Source organism: Brassica rapa, chromosome A06 (genome assembly GCF_000309985.2).
Source record: "Brassica rapa cultivar Chiifu-401-42 chromosome A06, CAAS_Brap_v3.01, whole genome shotgun sequence".
Lineage (NCBI taxonomy): Eukaryota > Viridiplantae > Streptophyta > Magnoliopsida > Brassicales > Brassicaceae > Brassica > Brassica rapa.
Window position 1 is genome coordinate 8,081,157 of NC_024800.2, and position 19,890 is coordinate 8,101,046.

At 38.4% G+C, this 19,890-nt stretch overlaps 5 protein-coding genes across 5 annotated transcripts; 2 read left to right on the plus strand and 3 right to left on the minus strand.

The window, feature by feature from the left end:
• Positions 1-52: 52 nt before the first annotated feature.
• LOC103872751 lies at positions 53-2,836 on the minus strand. Its single transcript, XM_009151187.3, has 6 exons — positions 2,164-2,836; positions 1,640-1,813; positions 1,480-1,557; positions 1,291-1,356; positions 1,151-1,216; positions 53-1,065 (listed from the first exon to the last, which is right to left on the minus strand). Exons 1-6 carry the CDS (start codon positions 2,407-2,409, stop codon positions 307-309), a joined length of 1,389 nt encoding a protein of 462 aa, XP_009149435.1. The 5' UTR covers positions 2,410-2,836; the 3' UTR covers positions 53-306.
• Positions 2,837-5,220: 2,384 nt separating this feature from the next.
• On the minus strand, positions 5,221-9,012 carry LOC103872755 (protein RADIALIS-like 5). Its single transcript, XM_009151191.3, has 2 exons — positions 6,034-9,012; positions 5,221-5,473 (listed from the first exon to the last, which is right to left on the minus strand). The coding sequence occupies exons 1-2, from the start codon at positions 6,300-6,302 to the stop codon at positions 5,446-5,448; spliced, it is 297 nt and encodes a 98-aa protein (XP_009149439.1). The 5' UTR covers positions 6,303-9,012; the 3' UTR covers positions 5,221-5,445.
• Positions 9,013-9,229: 217 nt separating this feature from the next.
• On the plus strand, positions 9,230-11,975 carry LOC103872756 (protein NUCLEAR FUSION DEFECTIVE 5, mitochondrial). The gene is made up of 2 exons (XM_009151192.3): positions 9,230-10,433; positions 10,707-11,975. The coding sequence occupies exons 1-2, from the start codon at positions 9,336-9,338 to the stop codon at positions 11,763-11,765; spliced, it is 2,157 nt and encodes a 718-aa protein (XP_009149440.1). The 5' UTR covers positions 9,230-9,335; the 3' UTR covers positions 11,766-11,975.
• A 240-nt stretch (positions 11,976-12,215) lies between these two features.
• Positions 12,216-16,457, plus strand: LOC117126038 (glutamic acid-rich protein-like). The gene is made up of 2 exons (XM_033273312.1): positions 12,216-14,483; positions 14,565-16,457. Exons 1-2 carry the CDS (start codon positions 14,433-14,435, stop codon positions 16,068-16,070), a joined length of 1,557 nt encoding a protein of 518 aa, XP_033129203.1. The 5' UTR covers positions 12,216-14,432; the 3' UTR covers positions 16,071-16,457.
• A 560-nt stretch (positions 16,458-17,017) lies between these two features.
• On the minus strand, positions 17,018-19,211 carry LOC117126055 (protein FAR1-RELATED SEQUENCE 5-like). Its single transcript, XM_033273421.1, has 2 exons — positions 18,380-19,211; positions 17,018-18,294 (listed from the first exon to the last, which is right to left on the minus strand). Exons 1-2 carry the CDS (start codon positions 19,209-19,211, stop codon positions 17,018-17,020), a joined length of 2,109 nt encoding a protein of 702 aa, XP_033129312.1.
• Between the last annotated feature and the right edge of the window lie 679 nt (positions 19,212-19,890).

Here is a 19,890-nt window from a genome sequence, read left to right on the forward strand (position 1 = left end):
AACTAAAAACAAGGAACAGAGCCCTGAAAACATGTTATACTAACCGACAGGGACCATAACTTCCACTGAGAAGCAAACAGAATCTTACAAAAACAAAACTCTTGAAAACACTACTAATCTTGGATAAGTGTAATAATAATAATCCAATTTTGTTTGTTGGATCATCAGTATGACTCTGACGTTGGAGTTTAAAATAAAGAAAAAGCCGAAACAGTTGGAAAATGCCCCGGACAAAAACAAAGGGAAGTAGTACCTTTAGTGGTAATGCAACTGGTAAAAAAGGATGAATCTATATTTGTAATGTTGTCATACTTGCATCCGACATTGACGGCCATGGAGGTTCTTGAGCTTAGTGAGTTCTTTCCTTCTCTTTCTAGCTTCCGCTGCTGCCAAGGAGCCTTGCTTCTTCCCCGGTAGAGACATCAAAACACGGTGGCCAGGCGGAGTGACTCCATTAGGCGAGTCAGACACATCTTCACGCTTGAAACTAAAAGCTTGTTGTTGTGTTGTTACGGGAAAACCATCTCCCTCTTCTGAGAGGACTTCGGCTGCAGATTCGTTGAGATCATACAAAGGTCTTGTCTCGGTTGAACCAGAGTTCTCTTCTTTGATGCCTGTCGGAGTTTTCGTGACCTCAACTGGTTTGGTTGAAGAATCATCGGTATGGTGTCCGTTTGAAGAAACGACTCTTTGTGGTTCTTCAAACGCAAAGGGGACGCCATTGCTTTGATCAGAAGGAGCAGGGAGAAACCAAGGGCACGGCACGACGTAGAAATGAGTTTTCTGCCCATTATCATCACCACCAGGGTTTCCATTCTCCTGCGAGGTCATGGCTTTGGCAGAAGCTCCTCCAGTAGCGGTGAATGGTGCTGTAAAACCGTTTTGGCTTTCGAGTGGCGAGACCATTGGGTTTGATGGTTGAGTAACATGAGGCCAGCAGAAAAGCTGGTAAGGATTCTGGTTGTAGAAGTAAAAGGGAGTAGTAGATGATGTAGACATCTCAACTTGTGATGCCTTGGGGGACTCTTCAGGTTCTTTTGTCTCTGGTTTTACTGACTTCGCTACCTGTAAAATGGCACATGAGATATGGTAGTGCAAGCAATAGTGTTACTGATACTGATATGGTGTTTGATAGGATTGTGTGACTGACCTGTTCTTTTAAATGCTTGTTAATCGTCTCCAAAGACTGAAACTCTTTCAAGGCCCAATCTTTTTCCTGCCAGCAGAGATGTCGTCATTAGCTATTATAACAACGGTATAGAGATGTGTAAATAGAGTGGTTTTACATACCCTTCTCAGATTCTCGTTCTCATATGCTAGATCAGCTGCTTTTTTACTCAACTCCTCGCACATTGCCTATATATAATATATATGCGAAATTATATACTTCAAATAGATTTTTATGTGGTTAATTTGCGGAATATAGACCTTAACGATTACAGGTCCAAAAGAACTAAGCATGGCTAGTAAACCCTGTACCTGTCTACGTCGAATAGTCTGCCTAGCGGATTCTCTGTTAGCTAGTATTCTTCTGATTCTACGTTCTTCTCTTTCAGCCTAAAGAGCAGTATCGTAAGTTCCCAATAAAGAAACTAAAAAGAGAAAACTTCAAGACCTCTTACAAAAATAATAATCATACCTCACTTAAATTCTGCCTGGATCGGCCACAGCCACTTGGTCTATTACACCTTAGTGTCGAAGCAAGATTTGGTTTAGGTGTTTCACCATTCGTTTCAGTTTTAACCGGAACTTCAGTTACTTCTCTACTAATCGGTTCAACTTCTTCTACTCCTTCTTCTTTCACTGCTCGTTCCTGTTACATAAACATCTGTTTCGTTGTGGTGAAACATATCTATTTCTAGCAAACAAATCTGTTCATAAAGTTGCTTTCCCACTATATATAACTTAAATTGGTAAAACGACCAAACATCTCTTCAGACAGAATAAAAAGACTTCTATATGTGATGACATCACTATTCTACTTAATAACCGTATACATGTCCTAAGATTATGACAGAACTAACTCTTATCATGTTCTGTAATAACAAAAACCGTTACACTATTTTTCTGTCTATTCGATTCGATTATTTGGATCTAAACAAAGCAGCTAAGGCAAAAAAGAAAAAAGAGTTGTAAAAATACGGGAAAGCGAAGAGACGAGACCTCAGCTAGATCCGGAGTAGGTAACGTTTCCGAGTCAGCCGGAGGAGACTCGGTCTTGACTCGCTTCCGAACTCGTTTCCCTTTGCTTCCCCAGCTCGCCGCGGATTCGAAAACCTGCTCCCGCATTACCGCAAGCTGCGCCAAATCCGCCAATGCCTCTGCCGCCTCCAGCTCCGTCATGTTCGCCGCCGCGTCTTCGCCAGACGAAGAGGTAGAACAACAGCTCGATATTGGCTCCAACTCCATCGAGAAAAAATATTCAAACAAAAGATTTTGAACCCGAAAAAAAAAACGTATTAGAAGAAGGAAAAAAAAAAGGAAGAGAGAGAGAGACAAGAGGGAGAGGGGAGACTGTGCAACTCCTCAAGACAAGAGGAGAAAGAGGGAAATGCTTTGAGGAGCCCACCGATTGTGAGAGTTCGACACGTGTCACGCCAACTCATCGTCTACAATTGGTGCTTAACAATAGCACCATGCATCTCTGCCCGCCACGTGTCTTTTTAACCAAGTCAGCAATCGCGGCACGTGACGAGCGAGGCGTGCGTACGTGCGAAGCCGAGATTTGGGACCGCCGCTTATCTCTTCACAACTCTGGGGGAAGAAGGCGCGGAGTTTAAGGTGTAGGTCGGTTTGATTAGCTCAGATTTCGCCACGTGTGCTGCTTTTATTGGGTCTTTACGTGGCGCCTTCTGACCCATGAGATTAAGTGGTTGATAACTGGTGTGCATCTTACGGTTGAGCTTTTGGTGCATCCACCAACACACAATCATTTCGGCTTCCAGACCCAACATATAATGGGCTGGGTAGTGAGCCTTTTAATTATCACAATTAGCCCATCATATAAATGGGCTGGGTAGTGAGCCTTTTAATTATCACAATTGGCCCATCATGTGGAGCACACTCATGGATTAGTTAATTTACGGCATATGATTAGCAGAATAATCGAGAAGCTCGTGCGTTCTGTTTTGAATACATTCAGGTATATACATGTTTAGTCATTCGCGATTAGATAGATAAATAAATCAATTACAGATAGGTAGAGCTTTTTTCATTAGGTAAACACATCACATCTATAAGATGTTTACTCATTCATCCGTTTATGAATGGATTCCCATTTCCCTACAAAAAGAAAAACGAAGTTTACATTAAGGAGTCATTATGGAAGTTTTAAGAACGTAGGAACAAATGATATAAAGTGATTGGTATATCTGAATCTTTTGACACCTTCAACCCACAAGCATAACTATAAGAGACTAAGGATAATATCTATACTATTAAAAGGGAATCACTCCTAAAAAATCTACTTAAACAAGGTTGTTGGACCATTTCATTAGACTTAACTATTTATTTGGTCTTAATTTATATTTCTCTAACTATATAAATACTTTACATAATTTAAATGAATTCATTTATTATTTTCTCATAATCTATTATATAATTGCTCGAACAATAAATCCATATGAATATATGATAGATTATTCAAATGTGATCATTACCACATATAGTTCTATTAATAGTATAAAATTTTAATGGTTTAGTTCCATTTTAATAGGTATATAATTTGTATTTTAAAATTTTAAGTACTCATTTGGTCCTTACTTTGGTTTCTATTTTTTCTATGCTCGATTATTTATGAAATTCAGCTTAATTTTGAGTTTTTTTCTCAGTTTGGTACGATTCAGTGCACTCGGGTAAATGTACTCAAACCTATACATTATCTCTTATATAAAAAGAATTTATTTAATTTCAAAAATAAACCCGCGCTTTCTAAGCGCGGGTCAAAATCTAGTAAATGTTTAAGACTCAAATCCTATATAGTTTCTCGAGTAAATTAGCTCAATATACTGCAAAAGGTGAGATACCATACAATGGGGGGAAATTGGTAATGATGGGGGGGGAAAAAATTAAGGGGAAAAAAAGTATGGAGTGCAAATAAGGGAGGTTTGGTGGGTAGGGAATACAAATTCTCTAGTTTCTTTTTATATTCAAGAGCATTTACCCATCACAGCAAAATCTATACAGACACTAGATATAAGAGAGCATATAAGTCTTGACCGCACAAAGGTTATAAAAAAAATTTCGAATTATCATGATATAAGTCTGATCAGAAGGTTCTGAAATGAAGGTCTTTAATTTCTCCAAAACCTAAAACCATAATGCGTAAGATTAGTTTTGTCTCAAACGGCATTGCATTCCTGACATTTGATTTTTGCTTACGGTTATTTTCCAGCTTAGTAATGTCAAATATAAGAAACATAAATTTAACGATTTATTAGTTAACGTTGTGACAATATTCTAAGCAAATAAGAACTACGTATAGCAAACCAGACTTACTAATTTCAATTAGTATAACTTATTAACAAAAAAAAAGGATTTTAAAGAATGGTAGACATACTTGGCTTTATCACCGAACCATCCGTAAACGGACTTTGCGGTGGAAGATATGGTTTCGACGGCATCTTTGCCGCCGTGTTCATTGAATGCATTGGTGACTCCTGTCAAGGCCGAGTCTATCCTCTGCCCAACCGTCGTCGGCTGTTCCTCCTCAGCCACCACAGAGTTTATCGAAACAAGTAGCATCACGGACAACACCACAGCTACCCATGTTTTCGCCATTCTATCTCCGGCAAACTTCGTTTTAAAAATATATTGAAACAAATGAAGGATTCTGAAACTAGAGGTAATAATCGTATTATTTAAGCTGTCTATATAAAGTTAAAAACGATTTTTACGTGTTGTACTTCTTTTGTTGGGTTGTAAATTTAAATGGTCCTTACTTATATATGCCACGGAGAAGAAAACGATAATTTAGTTTGGTTTTATTTTAAGCTGTAGCGGTCAACCGTTGACGGCGGTTACACCGAAAATAGTAGGTAAGGTGTCTTTTGTTTCATACGAGTTCTAAATTAAGTAACAGTATAACGATTTTCGTAGGCGTTCTTTTGGTCCATATAGAATATGGCGAAATTCGTACTCTTAATTATTTATAAAATGCATTTTCTTTTGTCGGACTACTAGCCCTATATATGTATGATGTATCAATATGTAGAGAAGAAGAGTCGCTGTAAATAGTTTATATTTGATCAATCAAACACACAAAAATTGACAAAAGACATAATAATCAATCAATAAAAAACAAACCATCATATCTACATAATCTGATTCATTTGATGTGAAAATAAGATAAAACAAATAAAAAAGTAGCACAATGAAAAGGTAACGATACAGTGATCAGCAAGCGAATATATTCCTCTGAATCTTTACAAAGCAGTATTGCTTGCTTCACTGGATTCTCATATTCTTCATTAACCTGTCCAAGAAAATCAGTAGAGTTATTTATAAATTGAATACTAGTATAGTTTGAGGATTTAATTTATGAAAGTTGTTTTTGTTGATCACCGACTAGTGCAAAATTAGAATCACTTTTGCATATTAAAATATTGTTATATATAGGACTACTGTAAAACTAGATACATGCATTGCATCTTATCACACGTTTGTTAGATTCAAAATGGATGACAATGTGCATGTGATGAAGTACGATAAGGATTAGATTTCATGCGACTCATTCCCACTTAACGAGAATGTAAGAAAATAGAAGGGATGGTGCGTGTGGCTGCATGTTTCTTGATATTTTTGCATTTGATGTATTATTATTATAGGATCCAACATTAATAATATAATTCGACCACAAAAACTACATATTAGTCAAATAACCGCCAAATTTTGAAACAATGTTCACTAAATATATATTTACTAAATCAACAGACGAATGTAGATTCTAAAGATCTGGTCTTAGCCACAATAAATGTAACAAAAAACGACCATAAATTCTAAAAGATCTGTTCTAACACGACAAGAAGACTTTACCTCAAATCAAAATCATTGATGCCTCGTGATTTACTTCCAACATCGATGGTCTTGTATTTGGGCAAAGGGACCAAGTCTTGTTCGATGTTCTCAATATCTTCGACGAGAATGTCGTAGTGACGTTTGACTTCCTCTGCCGATTTACTTCCGACGGCCTTGGCCACGTTTTGCCAACGGTCGGGAGTGTCTTTATCATAAACGGCTAAAGCCCTCTCGAACATCTTATTTTGTTTAGACGTCCAAGACGAGCTCATAGAACTCGAGGCCATTTTGTATTATGAACTTTCTTTAGGGGATTTTTTTTTGGAGATATTAAGAGAGAGAAAAGGGATTGATGCTAAGTTACGAATACAAACGAATGCCAAGATAGGCTCCTTATATATGGAGGAAAAGAAAGCTGAGAGATTCCGCAAGTGGTAGTATTTATCCTTTTTCAGGTTATCTATCAAAATATTAAATAAAAAGTATAATGTTCTTATGGGTCTACGTTTTTGGGGGTCCATATAAATGGTTCTTTGAAATTATATCCAACTCCACTATATTTTTCCCTCTAAAATAGAATTTACAGTAAAAATATTCTAATGGTACTCTATTTCCCATTCTATAATAAAGTGAAAATAATTTAATTCCAAATATAGAATAGCTTGTTTTTTGTTTGTTCATCACTCTATTTTCTGAGTTAACTCAAACTCTATTATAAAGTTAGTCTATTCTAGAATAAAAAATAGAACAAACAATTGGAGATGGCATGAGAAAAGATTAGAGAAGTCAATCGTTCATATATAATAGTTTCTACTATTTTTTTAATGTAGCAGAAGTCAGTAGATATACTACAGTTACAAAATATTCAAAAAGTACCCGTCATATTACGTATATGATTATACCATTCACAATATTTTATTTTTAAATATAACTAGAAAATTAATTTAACTTCATATAATTACTCATCAAAACTTCATTTATCTGTTAACTTTTTTATTTAATATTCCACGATCTGTTGAACTTTATCAATGTCACGACAACTATAGTTGAAAAATGTTATATGTGATGGATCTTAAAATTCACTCAGAATTTAGGTTTAGAGTTTATACTAACGTATCAAAAAAAAGTTAAAAACTAATTATAAAAAACTATATATTGATGATTTCGATTAAAAAAGTGTATGTTATTAAATTTATCAGTTTATACAACTTGATAAACATGAGATATAAGAATATAAGTGAACATGAGAGTATAATTTGAATAAAATTTTGATATCAAGAGGCTTGGATCCCATCTCTTTATTCTTTGCCATCCTTTTTTATAGTAAAACTTAAATTTCAATAACCCGTATACGAGAATAAGAATTTGATTATAATAGTTGACTCGAACAAAATTCTCGATTAATACTACTCTTAAATCTTAATTAAATTTGCTCGACTCATATTCTTTACCATCCTCTTATAGGTGCTAGGAGAAAAATCGCAACGGTGGTGTTGTCTTCGACTAGTATCCCTATCCCCTGTCTTGAAAATTATCTTTAAATTTTGATTTTTTTTACGTTTTGGGTTAATGATTCAGGTGAGTATATTTATCCATCTCCGAACTCTGAATAAACCTTCGTGAATCTATTATTTTTTATCGAGTTTGTAGTCTATTGGGACAAATTCTTGAATCTGATTAATTTGGAAGAGGGTAAAATCCCCCTCCAACAATGTGGTTCAAACCAGATAATAGAATATTGTCCTAAAATATAAATCAAGATAAACTGATGCTGTGTTCAACCATTTATTAGCCATCAGATTAAATTGGTGTATAATAGTAAATCGTAATTACAGTGTGCCCGAAAGAAATAATTAATGAAACGTTTAAAGAAATCTTGAAGACAATGTGTATACTGGTATTCAGAGAACGCGAAGACTGAACAAGTAAGACCCCATCCTGTCGTTGTACTCCAATGAATCAGATTCGCCTTAGCTATAGTGTACCAAAAGAATGTGCTGAGCTGCTGATTCGATGAATTACAATATCTCTTCTTTTTATAAGTTAATTTCACATTATAAAATGGTTAGTCCAATCATTGCTTGATGTGAAAAGAAAAAGGAAAACGGTTTGATGCACGAATTCTGAATATCGTATTAGGGATTCAGTATGTCATCTCATGTACCAAACTTCATGGAGAGTTTTGATAACTTTTATACTTTTATCATGGATTATATATTTTATATAAGAATAGTTATAAGAAAGGATGGATCGATACTCTTGGGCACTTTGAATTTAATAACTTATCTCGTGTGATGGATGAAACCAAATTTGGACGACAACCTTTTTAATAAGAGCCACTTATAATTTGCTGAAAAAGAATAATACCATAAGGGATATTATCATCTCCTTTGGGGATAAAATTCCAGTATCCCATATCTGTGCATTGATTCTTATCGTAGTTGTACGTAGGGATGGAAATTTTAACTAAACCGAACCGAAAAGTCCGGTTTTCGGTTAGTTCGGTTCGGAAATTCATTAACAAAAAAGTGTTGGTTTTCGGTTTGGTTTGGTAATCAGTTAATTTGGTTTTCTAAAAAAAAAAAATTATTTCAAACAGTACTAATATTGCCAAAAGAACCAAACTAACCTAAATTCAAATAAAATAACCAATCTGAACTGAAATAACCAATCTAACTGAAATAACTGAAATTAATTGAACTTCATTCAAATTAAACAAAAAATTTAACCGAACTAACCGCAAAACCAACAACTTCGGTAAAATTTTTTAAAACCGAACTACTCAAAAACAGAACCAAATTTTACCCAATTTTTTTTACGGTTCAATTCGGCGAAATTTTACCTGAACCGAACTATCCGAAAACGAACTACTGAATCCGCATTTTTGTTTTTTTTTTGAAAATGAAATATCTTATATCACAATTTTTTTGTTTCATGAAAATGAATTTATCTTAATAATGATGTCAATATACATGTGTCACTATTTATTTTTATTTACAAAATACAAGTTAACAAGACTGTCATATAATTACGTAAGAATTGTTGATCCTTCATAAATTAATAAAATGTTATTGTCTCGTGCAAAAAATAAAATATCAAAAAGATGTAATCGTCCACTGTTGGATTTCGAACCTATAGGGTCGGAAATAGAGATGTAGAAGTATTGGATGAAATGAGAATATAACATAAAATTGAGGGTCCTCTGAGAATATAACAACCCTAGTTCGAGTTCCATTTCTGTGATCTTGACCTCAATCTTCTTCTCAATATTTTAGCTAGGGCTTAGGGTTTTACCCAGATTTATCAATCCATCGGAGAAGATGAAATCTCTCCTCCTCTCTCGACAAGCGATCCGTCGCATTTCACTCTCATCTCCAAAAACCCCACCTTTCTTCAGAAACTTCTCCGCCGCCGCACCGTCGATTTCTCGCTCCGATCGTCATCTGAGAAGCTACGACGAACCAATCCCTAGACCCGTTTCGTCATCCTTCACTCGCCATTTCCACTCCACGCTCGAGTCCCGCCTCAGCGACTCCACCGCCTCCTCCCAGATTCACGAGGAGGAGGAAGACGACGGGACCACGAACGAGTTCCTCTCCCGATTCGTCTGGATAATGCGCGGGAAAGTCTCGGAAGCCTTCCCGGACTCCGACAAGAAGATGGTCGACGGGATGCTCCTTCTCATCGTGGAGAAAGTCGTGGCGGAGATCGAGAGAGGCGGGTTCAGCAAGGTCGGAGGATCATCGTCATCAGCGCCGCCGCCGTCGCCGTTGTCGGAGTTCAGCGACGATCTGTGGGCTACGATCTGGGAAGTGAGCAACACGGTGCTGAAAGATATGGAGAAGGAGAGGAAGAAGGAGAAGATGAAGGTGTACGTTCAGTCTCCCGAGGTGATGGAGATGTGTAGGTTCGCTGGGGAGATTGGGATCCGTGGGGACTTGCTTAGGGAGCTTAGGTTCACATGGGCGAGGGAGAAGATGGAGGAAGCTGAGTTTAACGAGAGCTTGGAACAGATGCGTGATTTGGACAGTTCTATTCGAGAATCCGAAACAGTGGATGCTGATGAGGAAGGAGAAGAGTCTGTTGTTGACTCTGATGAAGCTCAACCTCGGAGTATCTCTCTTCCTAAGCGTAAGGGGAAGTTCAAGTACAAGATCTACGGGCTTGAGTTGTCTGATCCGAAATGGGGTGAGGTGGCTGATAAGATCCACGAAGCTGAGGAGGAAGCTGATTGGAGAGAGGCCAAACCTGTTACTGGAAAATGCAAGTTGGTTATGGAGAAGCTTGAGTCTTTGGAGGAAAAGGATGATCCTTCAGGGTTGATTGCTGAGTGGGTTGAGTTGTTGGAGCCTCAACGTGTTGACTGGATTGCTTTGCTTGATCAGTTGCGAGATGCAAACACCAATGCATACTTAAAGGTTACACCTTTGGCCTATACTCCTATAGTGTTGGTTCTTGATTGATATCAATTGTTTGGCTTAAGCTTTCAAATTTGCTAATTGGCGACATTTAATGTAGTCATGTGATTTGATTTATTTAGTTCTTTTAATAGGACCATGTTTGTTGTATATATCAATAGCGTAGGTTGTTTGTTGTATCTTACTTAACCGTTGGAAGATGAATGATGAGGGAGGCGTGATCATGTTGTGTGTGTTTAAATCAATTTGGTGCTGGTTTTGATGTTTCAACAGGTGGCAGAACATGTCCTGGATGATAAATCGTTCAGGGCAAGCATCTCAGACTACTCAAAGCTCATTCATATCCATGCCAAAGAGAACCACACAGAAGCTGTTGAGAGGATCCTAAAGAAAATGTCTCAAAACGGGATCTTTCCAGACATTTCAATCGCGACTGCATTGATTCATCTTTATAGTAAGTCAGGTAACCTCGAGCGAGCAACGGAGGCGTTTGAAAGCTTGAAGAGCTACGGTTTGCGTCCAGACAATAAGATCTACACATCGATGATCATGGGCTACGTGAACGCTGGCAAGCCCAAACTAGGCGAGAGGTTGATGAGAGACATGGATGCAAGAGACATGAAGTGTTCGGACGAAGTCTACATGGCCATGCTACGAGCTTTTGCGCAGACGGGAGACGCCGACGGAGCTGCAGGGATTTTCAACTCGATGCAGCTTGATTTCAAGGATACAAACTGCTTCGAAGCTTATGGCTTGCTCGTGGAAGCGTACGGGAGAGCAGGGAAAGCGGATAAAGCCAAAATCAACTTCGATCAGATGAGAACGCGCGGGTTCAAACCCGATGATAAGTGCATTGCCAATATGATCAGAGCGTATAAGAGAGAGAACTCGTTGGATAAAGCTCTGAGACTATTGCTGCAGCTCGAGAAAGATGGGATTGAGATCGGTGTGATCACTTACACGGTTCTTGTTGATTGGATGGCTACTCTCGGGCTTATCGAGGAAGCGGAGCAGCTTCTGGTTAAGATCTCTCAGCTAGGGGAAGCTCCACCGTTTGAGCTCCAGGTGAGCTTGTGTTATATGTACTCTACTGCTAGAAACGAGAAGAAGACTCTTCAGGCTCTTGGGGTTTTGGAAGCTAAGAGAGATCAGATGGGACCTAACGAGTTTGAGAGAGTGATCACTGGGTTGAAGACCGGTGGGTTTGAGAAAGATGCGAGGAGGATGTTTAAGCATATGGAAGCTCGGAAGTTTTTGCCTTCGGATAGATTGAAGATCGATATGGGGGCATCACCATCGTTTGGGTCCGGATTTAACAGAGTGAGACGATAGAAGATGTTTCAAAGTGAAAGGAACTTTTGAAGCTTTCATCATTCCTCCAGAGTTTAATGTTGTGAGTGAACTCACGTTTCAGAGTTTTATGTTTCCTCCATTGATTTTAAAACTGTAGTAGTTGTGTTGTGTAATAATCTTGTTCCTTTGGAATTTTGGAAACCATTCGCCGGTTCATTTTCTATTCTACAGGTTCGAGTTTCCAAGAAAGCAATCAGTTTCATTTCGTGCCGCCTAAACCGGCCACAATGCTGAACCGGTGTTTGTTTTAACTTTTAAGTTTTAACTAGCATCTTGGGGAAAAAGAAAAGACTAACCAACCAGGCATTTGAATTTAATAATAGCAGCTATTTCATTATCTATAGCTAACTTTTGTTTCAAATATCGAATTCTTTTTAACGTCTTTATCTACTTTGTAGAAAGCGAATATATAATTTCTTCCACCTAGTGGATCCACGGACTTTACTCTGTATTGCCCTAGTAACTCCTATGTTCATTCTATTTTATCCCACCAATTAAAAACAATATAATTTTTAATATATTTTAATCAGAAACGTGGTGAAAATCAAAATTGCCCTTAATGAAACCAAGTATTTACAGGATCCAACCTAAACTATTTGACTCGACCCACTATTAGTCGGATCCTTAACCAGATCCGCGCGTTCCTTTCTTTTTTCTCTTCCTTTGTCGTCTCTCACTCTCTTCTAAACCTTCTAAACCTGAAAATTGAAAAAAAAAATCCTAGAACCGACGAAAACGATGAAGCCCACCGCATTGACTGTTTCCTTCACTGCTTCTTCTCTGATTTTCCCTTAGTCCCTCGTGCCCTTCCTTGTTTTACTCTGATTTCATCATTTCCCCAAACCAGTCCGTAACCCTAGATTTGACGAAATCAATTGAAAAAATTGATCGAATCAACTGCTCCTGCGGCGTATTCTGTTCTCCCGCTCCTTCTGTCGGCGACGCAATCGACGGAACCCTAGACTTCATCTCCCATCTCCTGTTTTCGTTCTCGTCTCTTCCGTGTAAAAGGTATTTTCTCTAGAGCAATTTTTGATTGATTTTGTTGTGGGTTTGGGTTTGAAAGTCCGTTTGAAAGTATTGTGGTTGAAAATCGGTTAGGTTCAGATTTTTTTCAGAATGAGGATTACAGAGACTGAAACTTGGACACGTTTGGTTTTGAGGTTATAGAGATTGAAAGTTTGGTTTCAGATTTGAGATAAGTCTAGTAATTATTGAAGACTAACTGTTTTGGTGATAGAGTGTCCTAGACTGTTTGATATGTGAAACCGAGTTGAGTGATTGATTAATTGTGATGTAGTGATCGAATTGATTGGTTGGAGTTTTATTATTGAATGAATGATTTAGGGTTTTGAGATCAGACATCTATAAGAATCAATGATTTATTTTGTAGATATTTCATTGAATGGGTTTGTTAGCGTTGGTGGTTATTGAACGTTTATTGTGTATGTATATATTCAGGGGATCAAGATATTGAGAGGCTATAGATAATGGCAGGCCGAGGTCGAGGGAGAAAAAAATCTCAGCAGAAAAAGTCCACAAAAAGAAACAGTGCTCCTGTAGAAGAGCAGCATGTAGAAGAACTTTCAACAGAGAATGATAGTGATGATCTGTCAGCACACGAAATTGAGTCTGATAATCAGGGAACCGATAATCAGTCGGCATCATCTCAGGTAAATTATCTCCAAATGCTAATAAACAGACTAGTAAGAAACAAATGCTAATGTAATTTTTATTTGGTTTACAGGAGTGCCAACCACTGCCACCTGATGAGCTATGTTTCAAGAACACCGAGTTCACCCAGACGTGTAAGATACAGAGCAAGTGTTATGTGACCGAGACGGTGAAGTTTCTGAAGAAGGCTAGGTTTAAGCCTGAGCTCCAGTGGTTTGAAAACCACCCTCAGTTTTGCCATTTTTTCCACATGCCCGATGAACCAAACTTGAAGCTGCAGGGTATGTGGATGCTTCTACTGCGCACTGTTCCTTTACATGAGTCAGAGGACACATCTTGGTTTGCTGTTAATGGAGTGCCCATTCGGTATTCAATGAGAGAGCATGCTCTCATCTCGGGATTGGACTGCCATGACTACCCGGCTAAGTATAAGAAGATTGGAAGCTTTGCGTTTGTAGACAGGCATTTCAAATCACATAAGGAGATCACTATGCTATCTGTGAGAGAGAAGTTGTTGAGTATGAGTGCGTGTGGGGATCGACTCAAAATGGCAGTGCTTTACTTCTTAGGCACGATTATCAGAGGGAAGGGAAGGTATAATGCCCCGTTCGACCCTTTCATATTAAGAATCGTCAACGATGTGGAGGTTTGTAAAACCTTTCCTTGGGGTCGGTTGACGTTTGAAGATGCTCTCCGGTCCATCACTCGCGTGATGAAGCATCTGAAAGGGAAACCTAAGAATAATGTCAACTTTCCCGGGTTCATAATTCCTTTGGAGGTAAATTTGATTTATCCTTATGATTTTTCTTTTTTTCGAGTGTATTTTTTTTGCTTATGATTTTTTTTTTTTTTTGACAATCAGATTCTGGCATTTGAGTGTATCCCAGCTCTGAAAGCACGATTTAGAGAAGGTGTAGAAGGCTGTATGAGTAAGTGTCCGAGGATGTGTAAAAGCGGTTCCAAAGTAACAGCATGAAGGGCTATCCTCTTGAGGATTTGTACGACACACTAGGAGAAATTAAGGTATGTGTTACGTGTTGTTTTGTTTTTATTAAGTGAGTGGAATACAATGTGTTTGATATATTGTTTGGTATAAATTTTCAGGTTATTAAAAGTGTTCTTGTTCCTACTGTTGATGAGGAACCTCTCATGGCACGCTTAATGGATGGGGAGCCAGACTATGAAAATGAAGAAGGCGTGAGTAATTTGTGGAGCACGTGGTTGACTGTTAAGGAGAAGCCTATCTTTTGGCAAGAACTCTATGAGTTAGATGTGGCTGCAAGGGAGTTTCCTCAGAAGAAAGATAAAAGGAAAGTGCATGAAGAAGCATCCTCCTCTAATACAAGTTTGGAGGACGTTTTGAAAGGGTTTGAAGAGAGGTTGATGACAAGTTTGAGTGAAGTGAATGGGAAGGTGGAAAAAATGAACAAGAGGCTTGGGAAGATTGAACGTTGCCAAGTTGTTTTAAAAAAGAGGTGTAAAAGGATGAAGGCAATGGAGAAGAAGCTTGAGAAGATTGAAGATTGCCAATATTATTTAAAAAAGAAGGCCAAGAAGGTGGAGAAAGAAATGAAGGAAATGAAAGAGAAGGAGGAGGATAAGGAGAACAATGACGGTTTCGACTATCAAGGCATGGATTATGACTGGGATGGGCAGCGGAATGACAGCAATGGAGCGGACGCAACAACCAAAGAACCTGAAGATGCAGATATGGTTGAAAATACAGAGGTGGTAGAAGAGAAAGAGAGTGAAGAAGACGCTCAGAAGGACGATAGAGGTTCTGAGGAAGAGACAGAACCTGAACCTGAAGCAGAAGCAGAAGCTGAAGAAGACAAAGAAAAAGAGGATGAGGAAGAGAGTGAAGAAAAGGCTCAGAAGGAACCTGATGAGGTTGAGATGAATGAAGCCAATGAGATTGAAGAAGAGGTTGAAACAGAGGCTCGGGTTGAAGTTGAAACAGAGGCTCGGGTTGAAGTTGAAACCGAGAAAACTCCTACACCACCACGTGGTAGGACTAAGGCAGCAGCCGCGAGGAGACAAATCCTAACAACACCAGAAAAGTTGTTCGGAAAGGCTGAAAAAATGGTTGAGAAAGAGGTGGAAGAATCTGAGGAAGAGGCTGTAAAAATGGTGGAGGAAGAGGTGGTAGAGCCTGAGGAAGAGGCTGGAAAAATGGTGGAGGAAGAGGTGGTAGAGCCTGAGGAAGCGGCTGGAAAAATGGTGGAGGAAGAGGTGGAAGAACCTGAGGAAGAGGTGGAAGAACCCGAGAAAGAGACTGAAAAATATACTGAGGAAGAAAAGCAAGAGTGGTACATGGTTGTCTACGAAGGCAGTACTTGTGAAACGAAGGAAGCTGACAAGGGAGCAGCCAAGCCTTCTGGAACTGGGGTCAAGCATAGGCCAAAACAAATGGCATTGAGGAAGCACGCTACTAAGCAGGCTCCTAAGCCGAGGGGTAGACCGAGAAAGGATACTGAACCAAAGAAGTTCACAACGCCAGAACAGACAAAAAGGATACGTTCACGTTCACAGTGGGTTTCCACTCCTTTCACTGAAGCTAACACTGATGAGATTGAAGGGCGCAAGAAGAAGCCTAGAACAAAGGCGTAGAAGACAAGAAGCTTAACATATTTTGGGTGTTTAGTATTTATCTCGGATTTGTTGTGAACTTATGTAAGAAGTTATGTTTTGTTGCTTGCTGGTCTGTAAAACTTGAATGATATCTCTTATGTAGGATGTTCTGTGTTGTGTGATTGTCTTGCAGCAGGTTTGGCCCAATTGAGGACAAAAATGATCTAAGTCTTAAGAAAGCACATTTGTACTACTAGGTTTATTATGTATTACTAAGACAAACAAAATTTGTCAACAATAAAAAAAAAATATAAGAAACAAAATGACACATGTCTAAAACGTGTTAAACGTGTAAAATATAAGAAAAAAAAATAGCACATGTCTAAAACGTGTAAAATATAATATTAAACAAAACATGTTTGAATACTCTTAGTAGTACTCAAGGAAGTAGTAATATTTCATTCTTCATAGTAATATTTTTGTAAAAAAGAACATTTTTAAGTAATACAACCTGAAGAAATTAAATTTATTAGTAATACAAATGTATTTAGACAATTTTAGATTATATATAACACATTGGCATAAACTTTTTAAATAAAATGCGTATTTTCGGAATTTCATCCCATTATGGCCTTCACATCAAGACATTAGTATAGAAGTAGAAGGATGTTTTCTATAGAAATGAGAGGTTTTCAACTAATTTCAGAATTTAAGAGTATTCTATGTCTAATTTGACAAATAAACACAAATATGACCATATAATCTCGTAATATATGAGATATTTTTTCTAAAAATAAATAATAAGACAAAAACAAAAGTTCTTTGAAACATGCATACTACATAGTAATTCAAAGTAGTTCAAAGTAGTTCAAGGTAGTCCAAAGTAGTACCTAGTAGTCCATATTACACATAGTAGTTCACAGTAGTACCGAGTAGTCCATATAACACATAGTAGTTCACAGTAGTACCGAGTAGTGCAGTGTTACCTAGTACAAGAGTTCCATGTTACTCAGTGGGGGAAGAAGTACTTCCACATTCAAAATACTCATGCAAACGTCCGCCTCTCCTTCCCCTGCCCCTGCCTCTTCCCCTTCCGCGTCCTCTTCTTCGTCCACGAGATTCTCCGGCTGATGGAAACCTTTGCTTTTGAGTGGGTCCTTTCTTTTTTTCGTATACCGGGGAAGAACTTTAAGTGCTCGAATCTCATCAGGTATGACCCATTCAGACATATGAGGAACTGGATAAATCGTCCTACAGTATGCCAATGCCCACAACTCCACCAAATAGTATTTTGAACAAAACTCTTGTAGATGAAGATCTCTTCCTACGCTCAAGAACTTGGCAGCAGCAGCAGCATGAACACATGGGATTTTGTCTAGATCAAAACACCTGCAGGTGCACATTTTTCTTGCCAAATCAACCGTATAAATCTTTCCGTCACTACCATTGACATTGTACTCAAGGTGGAAGCTGTTTATCTCAACAACATCTAAACACCTCGCTTCCAAACATCTTTTTGACAACTTCTTTTCCACTGTTGGCACAAGCTTCTTTGTGACTGGTATTTCAGCTGCCTTCTTCCTATGTTTGTTAAACCATTCAGTCATTTTCTTGATGATAACATCAATCATCGGTAGCATGAAGAATTTCCTCGCTTCCCGAAGAACACCATTAATGGATTCTGCTGCATTAGTTGTGTTAACATTGTATCTGTCTCCTTCAAAGTAACATCTTGCCCATTTTCTCACTTCAACACTTTTCTCCAGATACGCCGCAGCAGAAGGATACCTTCTGGAAAAGGCATCGTAGAGATCATCGAACTCAGCCACTGTATAAGCATGTGCACACTCTGTAAACTTGCTTGCGCAAGCGTCTCTGTTGTTGAAAACATGTCCTTTGACATTTTGAGACAAATGCCAGATACAATACCCATGTGCAGCCATTGGGAACACCTCACGTATTGACTTGATCAAGCTCGCATTTCTATCCGAAAGAAACACCAATTCGCCTTCATCTGCTATCACTGACCTCAACTTATTCATAAACCACATCCAGCTTTCGTCTTTCTCACCATCAACTACACCAAATGCGATAGGGTAGTGGTGACGATCCGGATCTTGAGCCGTCGCAACAAGCAGAACTCCACCATAAACATGCTTTAGATGTGTTCCATCCACAATGATAACTTTCCTCATCGCTGCAAATCCTTCTATGGAAGCTCCAAATGCGAAAAATAGATACTTAAATATTTTTGCCGCATCCACTTCAACATAACTTACTGAGTCAGGATTCTTCAACTTAAGCATGTACATGTAGGAGTGTAATAGAAAAACTCTCTTCCGGAGTACCTCGGACTTCATTAGCAGCCATCCTTTTTCCTCTCCATGCTGTGGCATACGACACATCAACACCAACCTTGTGGGTAACCATACTGATCAGATCAGCTGGTGTTGGTGTGTCATATCTACCGGGATATTCTTCACTCAAAACAGATGCGACAACATGTGGTGTGCCTCTTCTTCTGTTTCTAAGGGTACTTGTAGTTACTACTGAGCATGTATGAGACTTGTTGTAAGTTCTAACCGTCCAAAGATCTGAATTCTTAAGCTTTACTACACGCAAATACCACTTGCAACCTTCTTTGGCTCCTCGACATTTTGCCACAAATCTCACAGTATCGGACTTCAATGTTTCATACTCAAAACCATTCTTATGCGCACCCCTCTGAACTAGAACTTGCATGGCTACCTTAGTTCTGAATTCTTGACCCTTAACCAAATCGAGACCATCATCCCATTCTTCTTCTACTGCAGTCGTGGCTTCAACTCCTCCTCTTGCAGCTGCAACTCCGGCTCTTGCAGCTTCAACTTCCGCTCCTCCAGCTTCTTCTTCCACTCTTACTTCTGTTCCTTCATACCCATGCTCTAAATTCTCATGCATCTCAATGTCTTCATGTTGTTCGGGTGTGTAAAGCGCGACCACACCATCCATCTCATGATCCTGATCAGTTCCATCTTGCTCAGTGTCATCTTGCTCAGTGTCATCTTCCTCGGTCCCATCAGAAAGACCAACATAGCTATCATCAGTTTCATCATCATCTTCATCAGAAAGACCAACATAGCTATCATCAGTCTCATCATCATCTCCTAAAAGTGACATACCACCATATGTATCATCCATGTCGCTGCTGATCTCCACATGTAAAACACTTCTACATTTATCATGATTTACTTGCATGAGATAACCCAAAACGTCTTCATCACACCAAATATATGATGGCTTGTTCGAATACAATACCATTGGAAAGTAACTAATCTTCACCATCCCATCTCCATTTGCCTTAATCTTTCTGCATATACTTTCAACCAATTCAGAATACGTAATCTCTTCCACAGCTGTCTTCATCACTAGAGTGCGAAATTTCATCTTCTCCCGAGATCCATCTTCTCTCACCCCCATCTTTGATGTAACTTCCTCCGTAATCAAAACATATGATTGTAATAGGTGAGGCCATAGATTTCCTGAAACAAAAATTATGATGAGTTAACCGTTTAAAGAATCTAAGTTGTCCAAGATCTTTGGTACATACTCTGTTTAGTAATACAAGTAATACAAGTAATACAGATTGTAGCTTAGTAGTACTAGTAATTCCAGTATTTTCTATAAATTTTTATTTTTGTTGATTTAACCCTTTTAACAAACCCAGGAGGTATTATACAACCCACAATATCGTCTACCAATATTTTAATGTATTATTTTGGTTTAAAACAGTGAAAAATAAGTAGAAATATACAAAATAGTCCTGAAAAAACATAATTTCATACCAATATACCTAAAACTTTAATCTTTCATCGGTTTA

Bases quoted from the DNA above. Each gene is read 5' to 3' on its own strand.
- LOC103872751 (XM_009151187.3), bottom strand. From the start codon at position 2,409: ATGGAGTTGGAGCCAATATCGAGCTGTTGTTCTACCTCTTCGTCTGGC. The intron at 1,814-2,163 runs GTCTCGTCTCTT...TTTATGTAACAG, and splicing joins CTACTCCGGATCTAGCTGAG to GAACGAGCAGTGAAAGAAGA. The intron at 1,217-1,290 runs GTATGTAAAACC...CTCTGCTGGCAG, and splicing joins AGAACGAGAATCTGAGAAGG to GAAAAAGATTGGGCCTTGAA.
- LOC103872755 (XM_009151191.3), bottom strand. From the start codon at position 6,302: ATGGCCTCGAGTTCTATGAGCTCGTCTTGGACGTCTAAACAAAATAAG. The intron at 5,474-6,033 runs GTAAAGTCTTCT...TTTCTTGGACAG, and splicing joins ATCAATGATTTTGATTTGAG to GTTAATGAAGAATATGAGAA.
- LOC103872756 (XM_009151192.3), top strand. From the start codon at position 9,336: ATGAAATCTCTCCTCCTCTCTCGACAAGCGATCCGTCGCATTTCACTC. The intron at 10,434-10,706 runs GTTACACCTTTG...ATGTTTCAACAG, and splicing joins ACACCAATGCATACTTAAAG to GTGGCAGAACATGTCCTGGA.
- LOC117126038 (XM_033273312.1), top strand. From the start codon at position 14,433: ATGAAGGGCTATCCTCTTGAGGATTTGTACGACACACTAGGAGAAATT. The intron at 14,484-14,564 runs GTATGTGTTACG...ATAAATTTTCAG, and splicing joins ACACACTAGGAGAAATTAAG to GTTATTAAAAGTGTTCTTGT.
- LOC117126055 (XM_033273421.1), bottom strand. From the start codon at position 19,211: ATGGATGATACATATGGTGGTATGTCACTTTTAGGAGATGATGATGAG. The intron at 18,295-18,379 runs GTACTCCGGAAG...GTTATGTTGAAG, and splicing joins GGCTGCTAATGAAGTCCGAG to TGGATGCGGCAAAAATATTT.